Below are 11642 nucleotides of genomic sequence, written 5' to 3'. Positions count from 1 at the left end.
AGGGGACTTTCGGGTCCACATTGCGCTCACGCTTCTCGAGACAGCACGATGAGCTCTGTCGCCCGCACCTTCACCTTGTTTTGAGGTGCGCGTGGGGCGGCGACCACACCCCATGCGGGCTTCATGCGCGCATTGCATGTGGTTCTTGTTCCTCCATATTCTGACTTCATTGAATACTATCTATAATGCCCTCTGAGCTTACGGGTCATCACGGGTCAGTGGGGGTTCACCATCAGCAAAAAAGTGTTTTAATTGGATTGGCTTAGAAGTGCATAAAATGTCCAGAATGTTATAGAATGTTTGGACGTTCAATATATAGCTGTTCTGGAGGGTTGCAAGCCATTGCAATGTCCGGCCTGAATCATTGGAATCCATTCCAATGTTCAACGTTCAGGGCTCCATGCCGTCCTGGTACCTTCAACCATCCGACTCTGTGTTCACACAACGGATATGAAGAAGAAAACAATTTGCATTGACTAAAGTGACTACTACATGCAGAGACGTCACGACGTGTACATGTGCAAATACAAAACATGCATGAAGCCGCCATACAGGAAGTCGGTGATCTCCTTGGGCAGGATCACATGGTCGCTGTAGGCACAGAGGAGTCAGAACGAAAACACACCGGAGGGACGGGCAATGCGGCGTGGTGCATGAATTGAGAGGGCACCACAGCGGACTCACCTGTTCCTGCATCACCATCCTCACCCAGCACGCTCGCCTCTGCCACTTTGCGCGTGTCTTCCTCCCGTGAGATCGGGTACACGTGCCCAAAGTCGACCTGCTGGGCCTTCAGCACACTGTCAACGTGGCGCCCGCCGGCACGGTGGCACGCACCTGCACGCGCAAGGTGACAATGAAGTCTGCGAGGAGCGCACCCCTTGCACACTTATTGCAGAACACACACCCCGCTTGAAGGATGGTCCAATGCTCGCACAAGAAAAAAGAAACTTGTACATGGTGATGAACGGCTGGGTGCGCATGATAGATGCCATATGTTCACCGCGTAGTCTCTGATCCCTCTTCTATCCCCTACAGCTCTGATAGTCTTCAAACCGAACTAGTAAAGACCTGGGGACTCACCCGCAAGTGCCCGATTTCGCTGGATCTGGCATAGTATCGATACAGGTGGATGTATGCGCCATCGAAACGAAGCGTGGCGACAGTGTGCCAGGATTGCGGAAGTGGAGGCTGAGTCCGTTGCGTGAGACGAGACAATTGAGGGATGCTTGTGGTAGCGGACGGTCGGCGGACGAGAGAATGGTGGGGGCGAGTAGGGAAGAAGAGAGGAAGACGCAGACGCAGGATGGGGACTTGGTTGCGAGTGTTATCACCACCCGATCACGTGGTTCCCACGCCTGCGAATTCCCAGGACGTGACGCGTGTCGCACGCGCACACCCAACCGCGAACCCCCGTCGGTCTCCATTAGTATTCATTTTCTTGTCGCCTTTCCACACTTTCCCTTCCTGTAATCAGCCTGACGCACAGAAGGCCCTCACAATTCACTAGGCTTCCATTGGAATGACTGACATAGATTTGCGTAACATTGAAATGACTTGCATAGATTTGCGCGACATTGGAAAGGCTTGGAATGTCCGTGGGACATTTGAAGCCTTTCCAATGTATCGGAGGTTTTTGCTTTTTTGCTGATGACCCTGCAGGTGCATGGGTCAGTCGAGCCGGACCCGGACCCTTACCCGTGGTACCCGACCCGCCAACCTGCATGGGTGGCCCGCACCCGTGGTGATCACTAGTGCAGGGACAGCGAGCTCACTGTCAGGCACAGTGAGCACAGGTGGCAGGGCAGGGAGGTGTGCGGCGCTGGCGTGGGAGATAATGTGGGCGTGGGCACGGGAGATAACGTGGGCAGGGGCGGGAGGGATAACGTGGACTGGTGGGAGATCTGGAGGATGGGGACACGTGATGGGCTGGGGGACTTGGGAGGGAGGGTGTTCGAGCACTTCCCTGTTGGGAAACAGCTCGGGTTTATTGGACAAATTATTCAAACGTGTGGGGGAGCACGGATTCAGGTCTACTTGACCCAGGCCAGTGGCCACCCCCCCCAGTGCCAGGGGCTGAGCCGGCTTGATTGATGTGAGGTGAGGAGCGCCCGGACGCGATCACGTGCGCAGATGCCCACGGTTCGGGAGGCAGGACGCGGACGCGAACTGGACCTTTTCGCTGCTCCTCCGCCACCGCCTGTATCCCCACGCCGTGCGTGCACCTATCTGCACTCAATAGTGCCTTCTTATTCTCCAACCTCGCTCTTTGCAACTCCCCCAGCTCCCTCCTCTCACTCTCTTCCTCGCTCCCTTAATCGTCGCCCCACATGTCCTACTCCAGAGTCAAGATTGCTGCCCGTCTTCGTCCCCCGCTACCTGCAGAGCAGCATGACTCCGCCATTCGCGTCGTCCATACATCATCCAGTCCCGCCATCCACGTCGACAACCCCCGTGACACTTCTCAGACATTCAAATATCCGTACGTCCCCTCTGTTTTCTGCTTGATGTCCATGTTCATGTCCCTGATCCCTGCCGTAGTTTTTCATCCTGCTATGACGCGGCGTCGCAGCAACATGAAATTTTTGATCGTGACGTCCAGCCTCTCATTGAACTCGCTTTCTCAGGCGTCGTGCGTGCCAGTCATCTCCCACTCTGCGAATGCTCTGGCCCATCGTTCTCCTAGACTGTGACCGTGTTTGCGTATGGCGTCACATCCTCCGGAAAGACACACACTATGCAAGGCAGCAGTGACCAACCGGGCATCATTCCTCGCGCAGTACAAGTTCGTTTCTCCCTTTTGTCCCCTTCATTATTCCTTTGACTCGTTGCATGTGCAGGAAGTATTTCGAAAAGCCGGCGACACAGCACAACACGCCGTTGTTCACGCCTCTTATATGGAGATCTACAAGGACGAAGTCTATGACCTTCTCGTCGACCGCGAAACGGTGAGCTCTAGTCCACCGTCCTCAGCGTTCTCCGCGTTTATCGTCAACCACGCCAGGCAAACAAGCTCCCTGTCCGAGAGAATGAGTCTGGTCAAGTCTTTGTGGCCAACCTGTCTCTGGTCACTCTTGAATCCGTTGATGACTTCACTGCCTTGTTCTCGTAAGTCCTGTTATCTTCGATCCTACGCGCTTCTCATTACCTCGAGCAGTCGCGCCAACAAGCAACGATCCGTCGGTTCCACTAATCTCAACTCGGTATCTTCCCGCTCGCATGCAATTCTGACATTGTACATCACTGTGACCGACACGACACGAAACTTAAGTACGTATGCAAGTACTCTTGAAACTTCACTTTCAGCTCACTGCCGCCTCGCCCTTGCAGCTCTATCCGGTAAACTCAATCTAGTCGATCTCGCTGGCTCCGAGAACAACAAGGTAGCCGAACAGTACCATGTTTATGTCCTTCACTGACATGAACTGCAGCACACCGGCAACGATGCGTCACGCATGGTCGAATCCGCAGCCATCAACAAGTCGTTGAGCGTACTCGGACAGGTTGTGCATGCGCTCAATCAAGGAGCGGTAAGCTCTGTATGTCCCCTGTAGGTGCATCAACTGACCTGTAGCCAGAGCCGCATTCCTTACCGCAATTCGAAACTCACCCGAATCCTGCAAGACGCACTCGGGGGCAGCTCGGTAGGTTTGCTCATCTGCAACCTCGCACCCGGCACAAAGTTCCGACAGGATACTCTCAACACTCTCAAGTATGTTGTCATCATCTGCGCGCACCGTAAGGTCACTCATATGCCTTCAGCTTCGCAGTCCGCACGAAGAACGTTCAGAACAAACCTGCGGTCAACCAGTCCAACGCAGTCGCTGGACCATCCAAACCTCAAGGGGTTGCAGCACCGCTGCCGAATGCTGCCGCGACCGTATCAGCTCTACTACGACCCGCACTGCCTCATCCGTCCCGCATGCCTCGTCCGTCGGCCGTTCATGCTCCTTCCGGACGGCCCTCCTTGACGGCCGCCTCGCCTCCCGAACCGATTGCCATTACTAAACCTGCCCCAACGCTTCCCCTTCACCTGACAGAAGATGAGATCAATGCGCGGGTAAGTGATAACCCATCGTGGCGTTTTCAAAACCCTTACCAGTGCTGTCAGATCGCCCGAGCCGTGGAGCTCGAAGTTGCCCGCCGCCTCGAAGAACGCGAGAAACAGCGGCTCGAAGAAGAAGAGGCCGCCATCTCTACCTCCACCTCCCGCAGCAGCAACACGAGTTCGAGCCTCTCCAACGACGGCGACGAGTCCTCGAATGCAAACACAAGCACGAGCCTCCAGACGCTTCCCTCCGGTCTGCTCACGCCCCTCCTCAAGTCCCGCAACACCGAGGACGAGGAGCTCAAGCGGCGCCTCGACGAGCTCGAAGCGAGATTGTGCGATCTCTTCCTGCACCTGGCAAGTCGTCCCTCGGACACTGATTCCGCCTCTTAGCGAGCGTGCGAACAAGGCCGTCCAACTCGCCGACGTGCTCTCGCCCCTGTCCCGCAAGAAAACCGGCCGGGCGTACGTCGCGCTCGCGCGGTCCGAGTCCCAGAAGTGCGTCGCACCGACGCCGTCGCCGGCCGTCGTTCTGTCTGGCTGACGCTCGGTTCGCACAGGGACAACCTCAAGCTCGCGCTTGAGCTGTATCGTAAAGCGCAGAAGTACGTACCCGACAATGATAAGCTCAGGGAGAGGTACATTTCGTCTCATTCACGACCAAGAACCGTCCGCTTATCCCAGGTGTCTAGGATCATTGAGATCCAATGGGCTGTGGACAACAACCGGCCGTTCAAGACCTCTCCGAAACGGACACGCCACCAGCTCAAGCGCGAAGGCTCCCGGAGCAAGTCCAAGCGGAAGCCCACCCGCCCGCTGGCGCCGATGACCGAGGAGGACGAGGCCTCCGAGAAGGAGAACCTTGACGACGCGGTCAAGAGCTCGGGGAAGCGTCAGATCCCGGCTACGGACGCCGAGTCCGACACGCCTCCGAAGAAGCGGCAGATGGTCGACACCGCGGAGGAGTGTGTAGCATGACGAGATACCACATGTATAATTGAGTCTGGAGACTGGGACAGATTTTAGTAGTTCAAACGTGTCTACGAGATACGCGACCTCTATATAGTAATATACGTCAGCGATTCTGGTTATGGGGGACCGTACGGGTATGAGCGACACAACGCAACGGAAGGAGCCAGCTAGGGATACAAGAGAATGTCGAAGATGCAGCGCGAGCGGAGGGGGTCCGTTATGGGAACGGAAAGACTAGGTGATACACGAGGAGGGAAGCGAACAGAGCATAGACTTGGAAATGGGGAGAACGAGGGCGACGTGGCGTTTGGGGTATGGTATCAGCCACTGTTGCGGCCGGACCTGTTCTTCGAGGGGTCGGGTCCGCTGGCAGAGTGACGAGAGGCGGACGAGATATGCGGAGGCGCGGGGTCGAAAGGAGTGTGGTGCACGACTGGCTGGAAAGGCTGCAGCCGCGGCAGCAAGGCGGGAGCGTATATGGAACGAATGGCGGAGTTGAACTGCGGGCCCTCGAGCCCGAGGAAAGACGGAAATTCGGACGTCAAAAAGACGACGCCGACCATGAGAGTGCGTGTGGTGGAAGTGGGATAAAGTAAGAGACCACCCGGGGTTGACGGATCGTTAACATCCCATCGAGCGACGGCGACCTGGACGAGCCCGAGTCAGAATCTCGAGCGTGTAGGAGGCTGTATGAACGACTCGCCGTCTCGTTTTCCAGCAGGTGACGAGCGAGTCCCTCGAACTGCGCCTGGTTGTCTCTCGACACCGCTTGATCAGGCAGCCGGTCCGGCATGAGCATGCACCGAGGGAAGTCGCTGAGCTGGACCTGAGAGACCCATTGGTGAACCTGACGGAGGACTCCTCTGTGATCGACCACTTGGAGCTGGAACTGTCTAGGCCACTGCTCCTGCTGGCTACTTGTGCGGAGCGGGAATACACGTCAATGCGGCTACGCGCGAGTACAGGTAAGTGCGGAACTTACTTATCGTTCTCCGTCTCCGCTGCGGTGACGCGGATCTCTCGCGGTCGCGAGGGATGAGGAGACGAGGTCGGCAGCAGGAGCGAACCTCTCCACGGTTGGGACTGCGGGAGCTGATCCCGTGGAGGCGGTACCAGGGTCTCGAGGTGGGTCGGAAGGCGAAACATTGGAGGATGGATGGCGCTGTCGGTCCCTGGGTACTTTTATGGTGTGTCCTAGCCGGAGTCCCTGGGCCCCAAGCAGGCCACAACAACTGGGCCGCCGCGCATCGAGCTGGTCTGGGAATCTCAAGTGGTGAGCGGCGCGCGCGCATCTGTGAGTGGGCAGAGGTCGGGTGAGCGTGTTGGTGGAAAGCGTCTCGGAAGGAGTACACTACGCAATAATTTCCATGGTCTCCGCGCCATCGAGATCGCGCGCCCATTGTCATGGAGAGCCTGTCGTTCGCACGCGTATGTCGAGCGTGCAGAGGGCCACGAGCCGCGTGCGGCCTGCTTGTGGCCAAACATCCACGCCGTTATCGCCGAGAGCCAGGAACAACTCTACGGAACGGATGGCGATGTCGGGCATGCTGCAAAATTGCACCCCGCAGAGTCCGGCTCCGAGGGCGGATTGTCAAGGAGACCTTTTCGCTTCCCTGTGATACCCGCTGTCCGGGCTCGTTCATCGGCCCTGGAGTTGGTTCACGTGGCGGATAATTGCCGTAGTCGCCCATCCGCCCGCCCCGCTTTCCAAGTCGCCGACGAGATATCCAAACCCCGAGAACTGATGAGGTTGCCTACAACCACGGTGCCACGACAATCAGCCGAAACCCGCCTCGATGAAGATGCTTTGGAGAGTGCTTGATGACATCGTTGCTCGTGTTGCCGTCAGACTCTGTCGGGGTGCACCAGAGGCCCGGTTGCCGGCCTGGAGCGGGACGACGGTGTTCCGGCGGCTCTGGCCAGGGGTGGGAGCAAACCGTGCCGAGATCATCCTAAATGAATTGATATGGACGACCAGCTTCTTCCCGCGATCGAGCATACTCACACGTACCTTATCGCACTTTGCCCAGCCTTCAGGACGCGGAGCGGGCCAAGCCCGCATGCTTTGCTCTCATTCACCGCCGACGGACGCGTTGAGCACCGATTTGTGTCCAAGCCTCACCGTTCCGTCGCCGACCGCGCTTCCGGTCGTGAGGGAAAGACGTCGAGCGCGTCATTCGGGGTCGGTCGTAATTTCTCCGAGGGCGCGCGCACTAGCAGAATGCAGCACGGAAGCAGCGCGCGGTCTGCATCCGAGTAGCGTCCACTGTGGTCAGCACAACATCTCCATAACGCCCAGTTGGATCCAGCGGATCGCACATACCATGATGACCCTGAGCTGACGTCGCCCGAATAGTGGACGTTGTACCGTGTGGTCTTAGCGAACCTCGTAGCCCTGTCGATCGGCCAGCTCGGACATGCGCGTACCTCAGCTGTGTTAGCTAACGAGTGACTCTATCCGACATCGTCGTCATTCCGATGTTTAGCGAGTGCTTCAATGGAGTGAGTGATGAACTTCGAAGCTCGCGGAGGCTGCAAAAGCCACGAGGAGCCACGTGGACCCCGCAAAGAGACACCATGACGTGTTCGGTGCCTCGGGCGGGACGGGGGACCTCCCCCGGAACGTGAGAAACAGAGGTGGGGAGTTGCTGGATAGTCTCCTGCAGAGTGGTAACCGATCGTTCTAGACCGGCAGGTTCGGGTCGAACCGCGATGTCGCCGAATGGTCGTTCCAGTACTTCCCTTGGGAATACAAGGCAGGTCAATGTCGTTGCTCTGGTAGCATTGACTCAGGCCCCACCTCACGGGAATCGGAGCGATCGTCTAGGGCGATGGGAGCGACCCCGGTTATGTCGAACGCGGCGGAGACGTTGGCCCGAGAGACGTTGCTGATGCTTCCCGGGATGGGCGTATGTCGGCGCGCGCCACGTGGAGGTCTTGTTCGACGTAACGCCAGCAAGGTGTTCGAAGAGCATGTTCGAGCTCGTGGCACTCCTCTGGTACTTCTGCCGGCGCCGGGGAGTTGGATACGTTTACGCTTTCGTGCACCACTTGTCCATGGTGGCTGGCAACGTGCGCTTTTTCCGGCGGGTTTTGTAGCAAGCATGCACTATTCAGAATATATCTTGTGCATACAGAGCCACACTAGGGTGCTCACCGGGACATATTTGCCCTCCAGCTTGCCAAGCCAGTGCGAGATAATAATTCGAGGCCAGCGCTGTGTTGCGCCCATTGCGAGAGGTAGAGTTGGCGGCAACTACGGGTGCCTGTAGCCAACTGTCGTGAGATGGGAGAGGACGTGCCTGAGAGGGGGGATGTGAACGAGGAGTAACGAGAAGAGACGAAGCAGGGAAGCACGCACTCAGGAGCGCCATCCGCCTGGTTATGCCGATGCGAGGCTACTGACAATGATGTCCCTGAAAGACGTGGCGACGACGTGTAGGAACTGCTTCGCAAGACAGAGGTCGTCGACACATGACCTACCGGCGAATTCCAGAGCATATAGCCAGACAGCGTGATCGTATTGATCCTGCGTCGAACGATGAGGGCGAAGACGGCGCTCGAGAGGCATACATACCATGTACCGCTCTCGCATCAGCTGTCTTGCCGATGCACAAGTTGTAAGTAGAGACATGCCATGGGCGGGGAGGACAAGGCGTGAGGCCCTGCGCGCCATGCGCAGCCAGAGCACACTGGCCGGGCCGGGCCTAAGCATCTCATCTCCGCGCCCTCACCACGGTGACCTGCCCTGGCTGCCCATGTCCTCTCGCATGCCCCGTCGGTCTTCCAGAAAGCCTTGTGCGGTCGTCAAGTCGCCTTACTTCTCAGACTCCCTGCCCCCCAAACGCCGCAAGCCATCGTCTCCCAAACAGACCGTCATTCCCCGTCCTGCCACAGCCAAGTCTCGATTCTTTCCTCGCCCGCCCATTGACATCGACAGCTACCTGAAGGATCCCCGATTTGTGTGTTTCTACGAGGATTTCGTTGCTGCTATGACCGCCCTCTACCACGCGAAGCCCATCCTGATCCAAGGCACGTTTCATCTCACTCCTACCATTCTCTCTCGACTTAAACATGACCAGACCATGTGTCTGCCGATGTATGGAAAGTACTTGTGGCAGTAACTCTACTCAACAAGACTGCGGGACGCTTGTCTGTCCCCATATTCTTCGAGATACTGAATACTTGGCCGACTCCCACCTCGCTAGCGGGAGGTATGTGCCGCCTCTTTGTACGCTTCGTCCTTCTCGCTCATCCTTCCCTCTTGTTCAACAAGCGTCTCATACCGAGCTCTTCGCCATGATCAAAGACCTCGGCCTGGGAGCAACGCGTGCGCACCGGCTCGTAAGCATCTCCCAAACATTTTTATCTCAGCCTCCTACTCCTTCTACGACATACAAATCCCGCGGAAAGACCACATCGTTGTCGACCTCTCCGACCGGTGAACTCGTATTAATCGAGGTAGACTATCCTCCTACTCCCATCTCCCACATCCCCGGCTGCGGCCCGTATGCTCTCGACTCCTATCGCATATTCTGCGCAGGCGACGAGTGGAAAAATGTACGACCTACGGACAAGGAGCTCATCCGATACCTGGTCAGTTTATGCATCGCCTCTCATCTCCTAGTCGCTCGCTGAGGCTTTCCTAGGAATGGCGTTGGGCCGTCGACAAGTATCGTCAGTGGGATCCTGTGCATGGACCCGGCGCCCCCATTGACCTCCCCTATGTACATCGTCTTGTCGAGTCCCTGGCCAACAACCCACCAATCAAATCATCTTGAACAATGTAACGAAGTCGTTGTGTCTTGTTTCTAGTCGTTGGCTGTACATACGTGGTCTTGCGAGCCTGAGCATCGATGTCGTGCAATCTTGTCGTAATGCATGCGCGTTAGAGGACAGAGCCACGGAGCGGAGGCTGGCACGCATGAACGGAGACGCAGAAACATACATAGCATTGCGCAACAGCGAGCGCGGACGACAAACTACACGCCTATTTTGTTATAGTACAGCGGGCCCGTGGTTGCGGAAACACGGCCCCATCCAGCGGCATCTTAAGGGCAGTGTCTCGGGGGAGTATGCAACAAGAGAAACAGACAGAAAGCGTACGACAGATCAGAATCCCCGTCCTCGCCCACGACCGCGTCCCCTGGGGCGTCCACGATCTCCGCCCCGTCCGCGCCCCCGTCCGCGCGCGTCATCCTTCTTCCTGTTTTTCGGCTTCGGGGCGTCGTCAACCAGGAGGGTGTCGACGGGGAGGGCATCGGGGAGGACGAAGTAGCGGATGTTGTTGCCACGGATGGAGAGGGAGTCGAGCGAGGTCGGTTCGCGATTGCGGGCGGTCATTTTGACGGTTTTCAGGTGGGTGTTCATCTGCATGTCAACACCTGCGGAGCAAAGGATCAGGCATGGATCATGCAAACTACGAACACTGCGCGCACCTGTGATCGTCCCATGGATCACAGAGCCGTTCTTCAGCTCGACGGTGACCGTCTCATTGTTCAGCTTCATCAAAAATCTGCATCAAGGAAGGTGAGCATACTATGACACTGACCTGCGTAGCGTGACGCGCACTCAGTACATCTCAAGAGGGATTCGCTTACCTTACGAGCTTCATCCTGACACACAAGACTGGGCGGCGAGGAGATGGCTGGAGGACGCGAGGCGCGAGTTCGCCCACGCAGACGCGACGGCGCAACGCAGCAGTAAGCGCTTCTATGCTTTCGGACTTTTAATAGATCAACTGGAGTCTGAATTATTGCCATCGGCATCTCAACGTCCAAACAGCCCAGCCTCGGCCACCGGCGACCGCGCGTGATAGGCCAATTCAACCCCGCCTCCCTTCTCGCAGCCTACTCGAATGTCGGTTGCTCTCTCGGAGGCATCCCTCCTTGACCTCGTACCACCACCATCTCCTCCAGCGTCTACCACCTCTCCCCACCCTACCCCTGTACGATGTCGCCCTCTTCGAAGAAGGGCAAGAAGAAAGCATCTCCCCCGGCCGACGACATGGCCTGGGAGACCGAGCGCGACTACCAGCGCGTTCTCCAACAGGCCCTCACGGCCTCCTCCACCATCCTCGCCGGCGGCAACCCCGACGGCGCCTGGACTGACAGTGAGGACGAACTCTTCACCGCACGCCCCTCCCCCCGCCGCAAGAGCCGGACTCCGGCCTCCGCCCCTGCTCCCGCTCCTGCCCCCCCTCCCCCTGCAGCTCCTGCCGCGCCCACGGTGCGAGAGCTCCTCCTCCACCTCTTTGGGGTCGCGCTCCGGCTTGGCCCCATCAACGAGTCCAACTTCGCTGAGGCCTCTGTCCTCTTCAACAAGGCGCCCGGCCAGTCCAGCGACGCCCTCGCCCAGTTCTGGGCCCAGAACACCACGCAGTGTGTGCTGGCCATGGACTACGCCAACATCACGGCCCACTACCGTGATCAGGTCGCCCGCGCGGCCAACCCCCCTCCCCCGCCGGCTGAGACGGACGCCATGGACGTCGCCCCGGCCGACCTCCCCCCGACTGCGCCCCTCCCCGCCCCACCCCTCCAGGCGGCGCCTCCGGCCTCCCCCCCGCCTGCCCCCATCCTCGAGGCTGCCCCCGTGGCCAGCCCCGTGCCCCCGCTCCCACGCC

At 58.1% G+C, this 11642-nt stretch overlaps 5 protein-coding genes across 5 annotated transcripts; 3 read left to right on the top strand and 2 right to left on the bottom strand.

The window, feature by feature from the left end:
- Nucleotides 1–2330: 2330 nt before the first annotated feature.
- Nucleotides 2331–5026, top strand: BXZ73DRAFT_109107 (kinesin-domain-containing protein; the record flags this gene model as incomplete). The annotated part of the gene is made up of 14 exons (XM_048017257.1): nt 2331–2482; nt 2542–2632; nt 2687–2785; nt 2841–2948; nt 3005–3108; nt 3158–3270; nt 3331–3383; nt 3432–3530; nt 3579–3712; nt 3763–4060; nt 4112–4383; nt 4442–4546; nt 4609–4686; nt 4741–5026. 14 exons carry the CDS (start codon nt 2331–2333, stop codon nt 5024–5026), a joined length of 1992 nt encoding a protein of 663 aa, XP_047870862.1.
- A 314-nt stretch (nt 5027–5340) lies between these two features.
- Nucleotides 5341–6166, bottom strand: BXZ73DRAFT_93823 (uncharacterized protein; the record flags this gene model as incomplete). The annotated part of the gene is made up of 3 exons (XM_048026704.1): nt 5341–5667; nt 5724–5937; nt 6003–6166. The coding sequence occupies 3 exons, from the start codon at nt 6164–6166 to the stop codon at nt 5341–5343; spliced, it is 705 nt and encodes a 234-aa protein (XP_047870861.1).
- Nucleotides 6167–8778: 2612 nt separating this feature from the next.
- On the top strand, nt 8779–9801 carry BXZ73DRAFT_93822 (DNA glycosylase; the record flags this gene model as incomplete). Its single annotated transcript, XM_048026703.1, has 4 exons — nt 8779–9052; nt 9103–9234; nt 9297–9616; nt 9670–9801. The coding sequence occupies 4 exons, from the start codon at nt 8779–8781 to the stop codon at nt 9799–9801; spliced, it is 858 nt and encodes a 285-aa protein (XP_047870860.1).
- Nucleotides 9802–10132: 331 nt separating this feature from the next.
- Nucleotides 10133–10528, bottom strand: BXZ73DRAFT_58610 (Sm-like ribonucleoprotein; the record flags this gene model as incomplete). Its single annotated transcript, XM_048021654.1, has 2 exons — nt 10133–10404; nt 10459–10528. The coding sequence occupies 2 exons, from the start codon at nt 10526–10528 to the stop codon at nt 10133–10135; spliced, it is 342 nt and encodes a 113-aa protein (XP_047870859.1).
- Nucleotides 10529–10972: 444 nt separating this feature from the next.
- Nucleotides 10973–11623, top strand: BXZ73DRAFT_109105 (uncharacterized protein; the record flags this gene model as incomplete). Its single annotated transcript, XM_048017256.1, has 1 exon — nt 10973–11623. A coding segment is annotated over one exon (651 nt), but the record flags the coding sequence as incomplete, so codon positions are not given.
- Nucleotides 11624–11642: the final 19 nt, after the last annotated feature.

The sequence above is a fragment of the Epithele typhae genome (genome assembly GCF_022376455.1).
Source record: "Epithele typhae strain CBS 203.58 chromosome Unknown BXZ73scaffold_212, whole genome shotgun sequence".
NCBI classification, from domain to species: Eukaryota; Fungi; Basidiomycota; class Agaricomycetes; order Polyporales; family Epitheliaceae; genus Epithele; species Epithele typhae.
The sequence above is the reverse complement of the archived record's forward strand: the minus strand, read 5'-3'. Positions and strand labels throughout refer to the sequence as shown.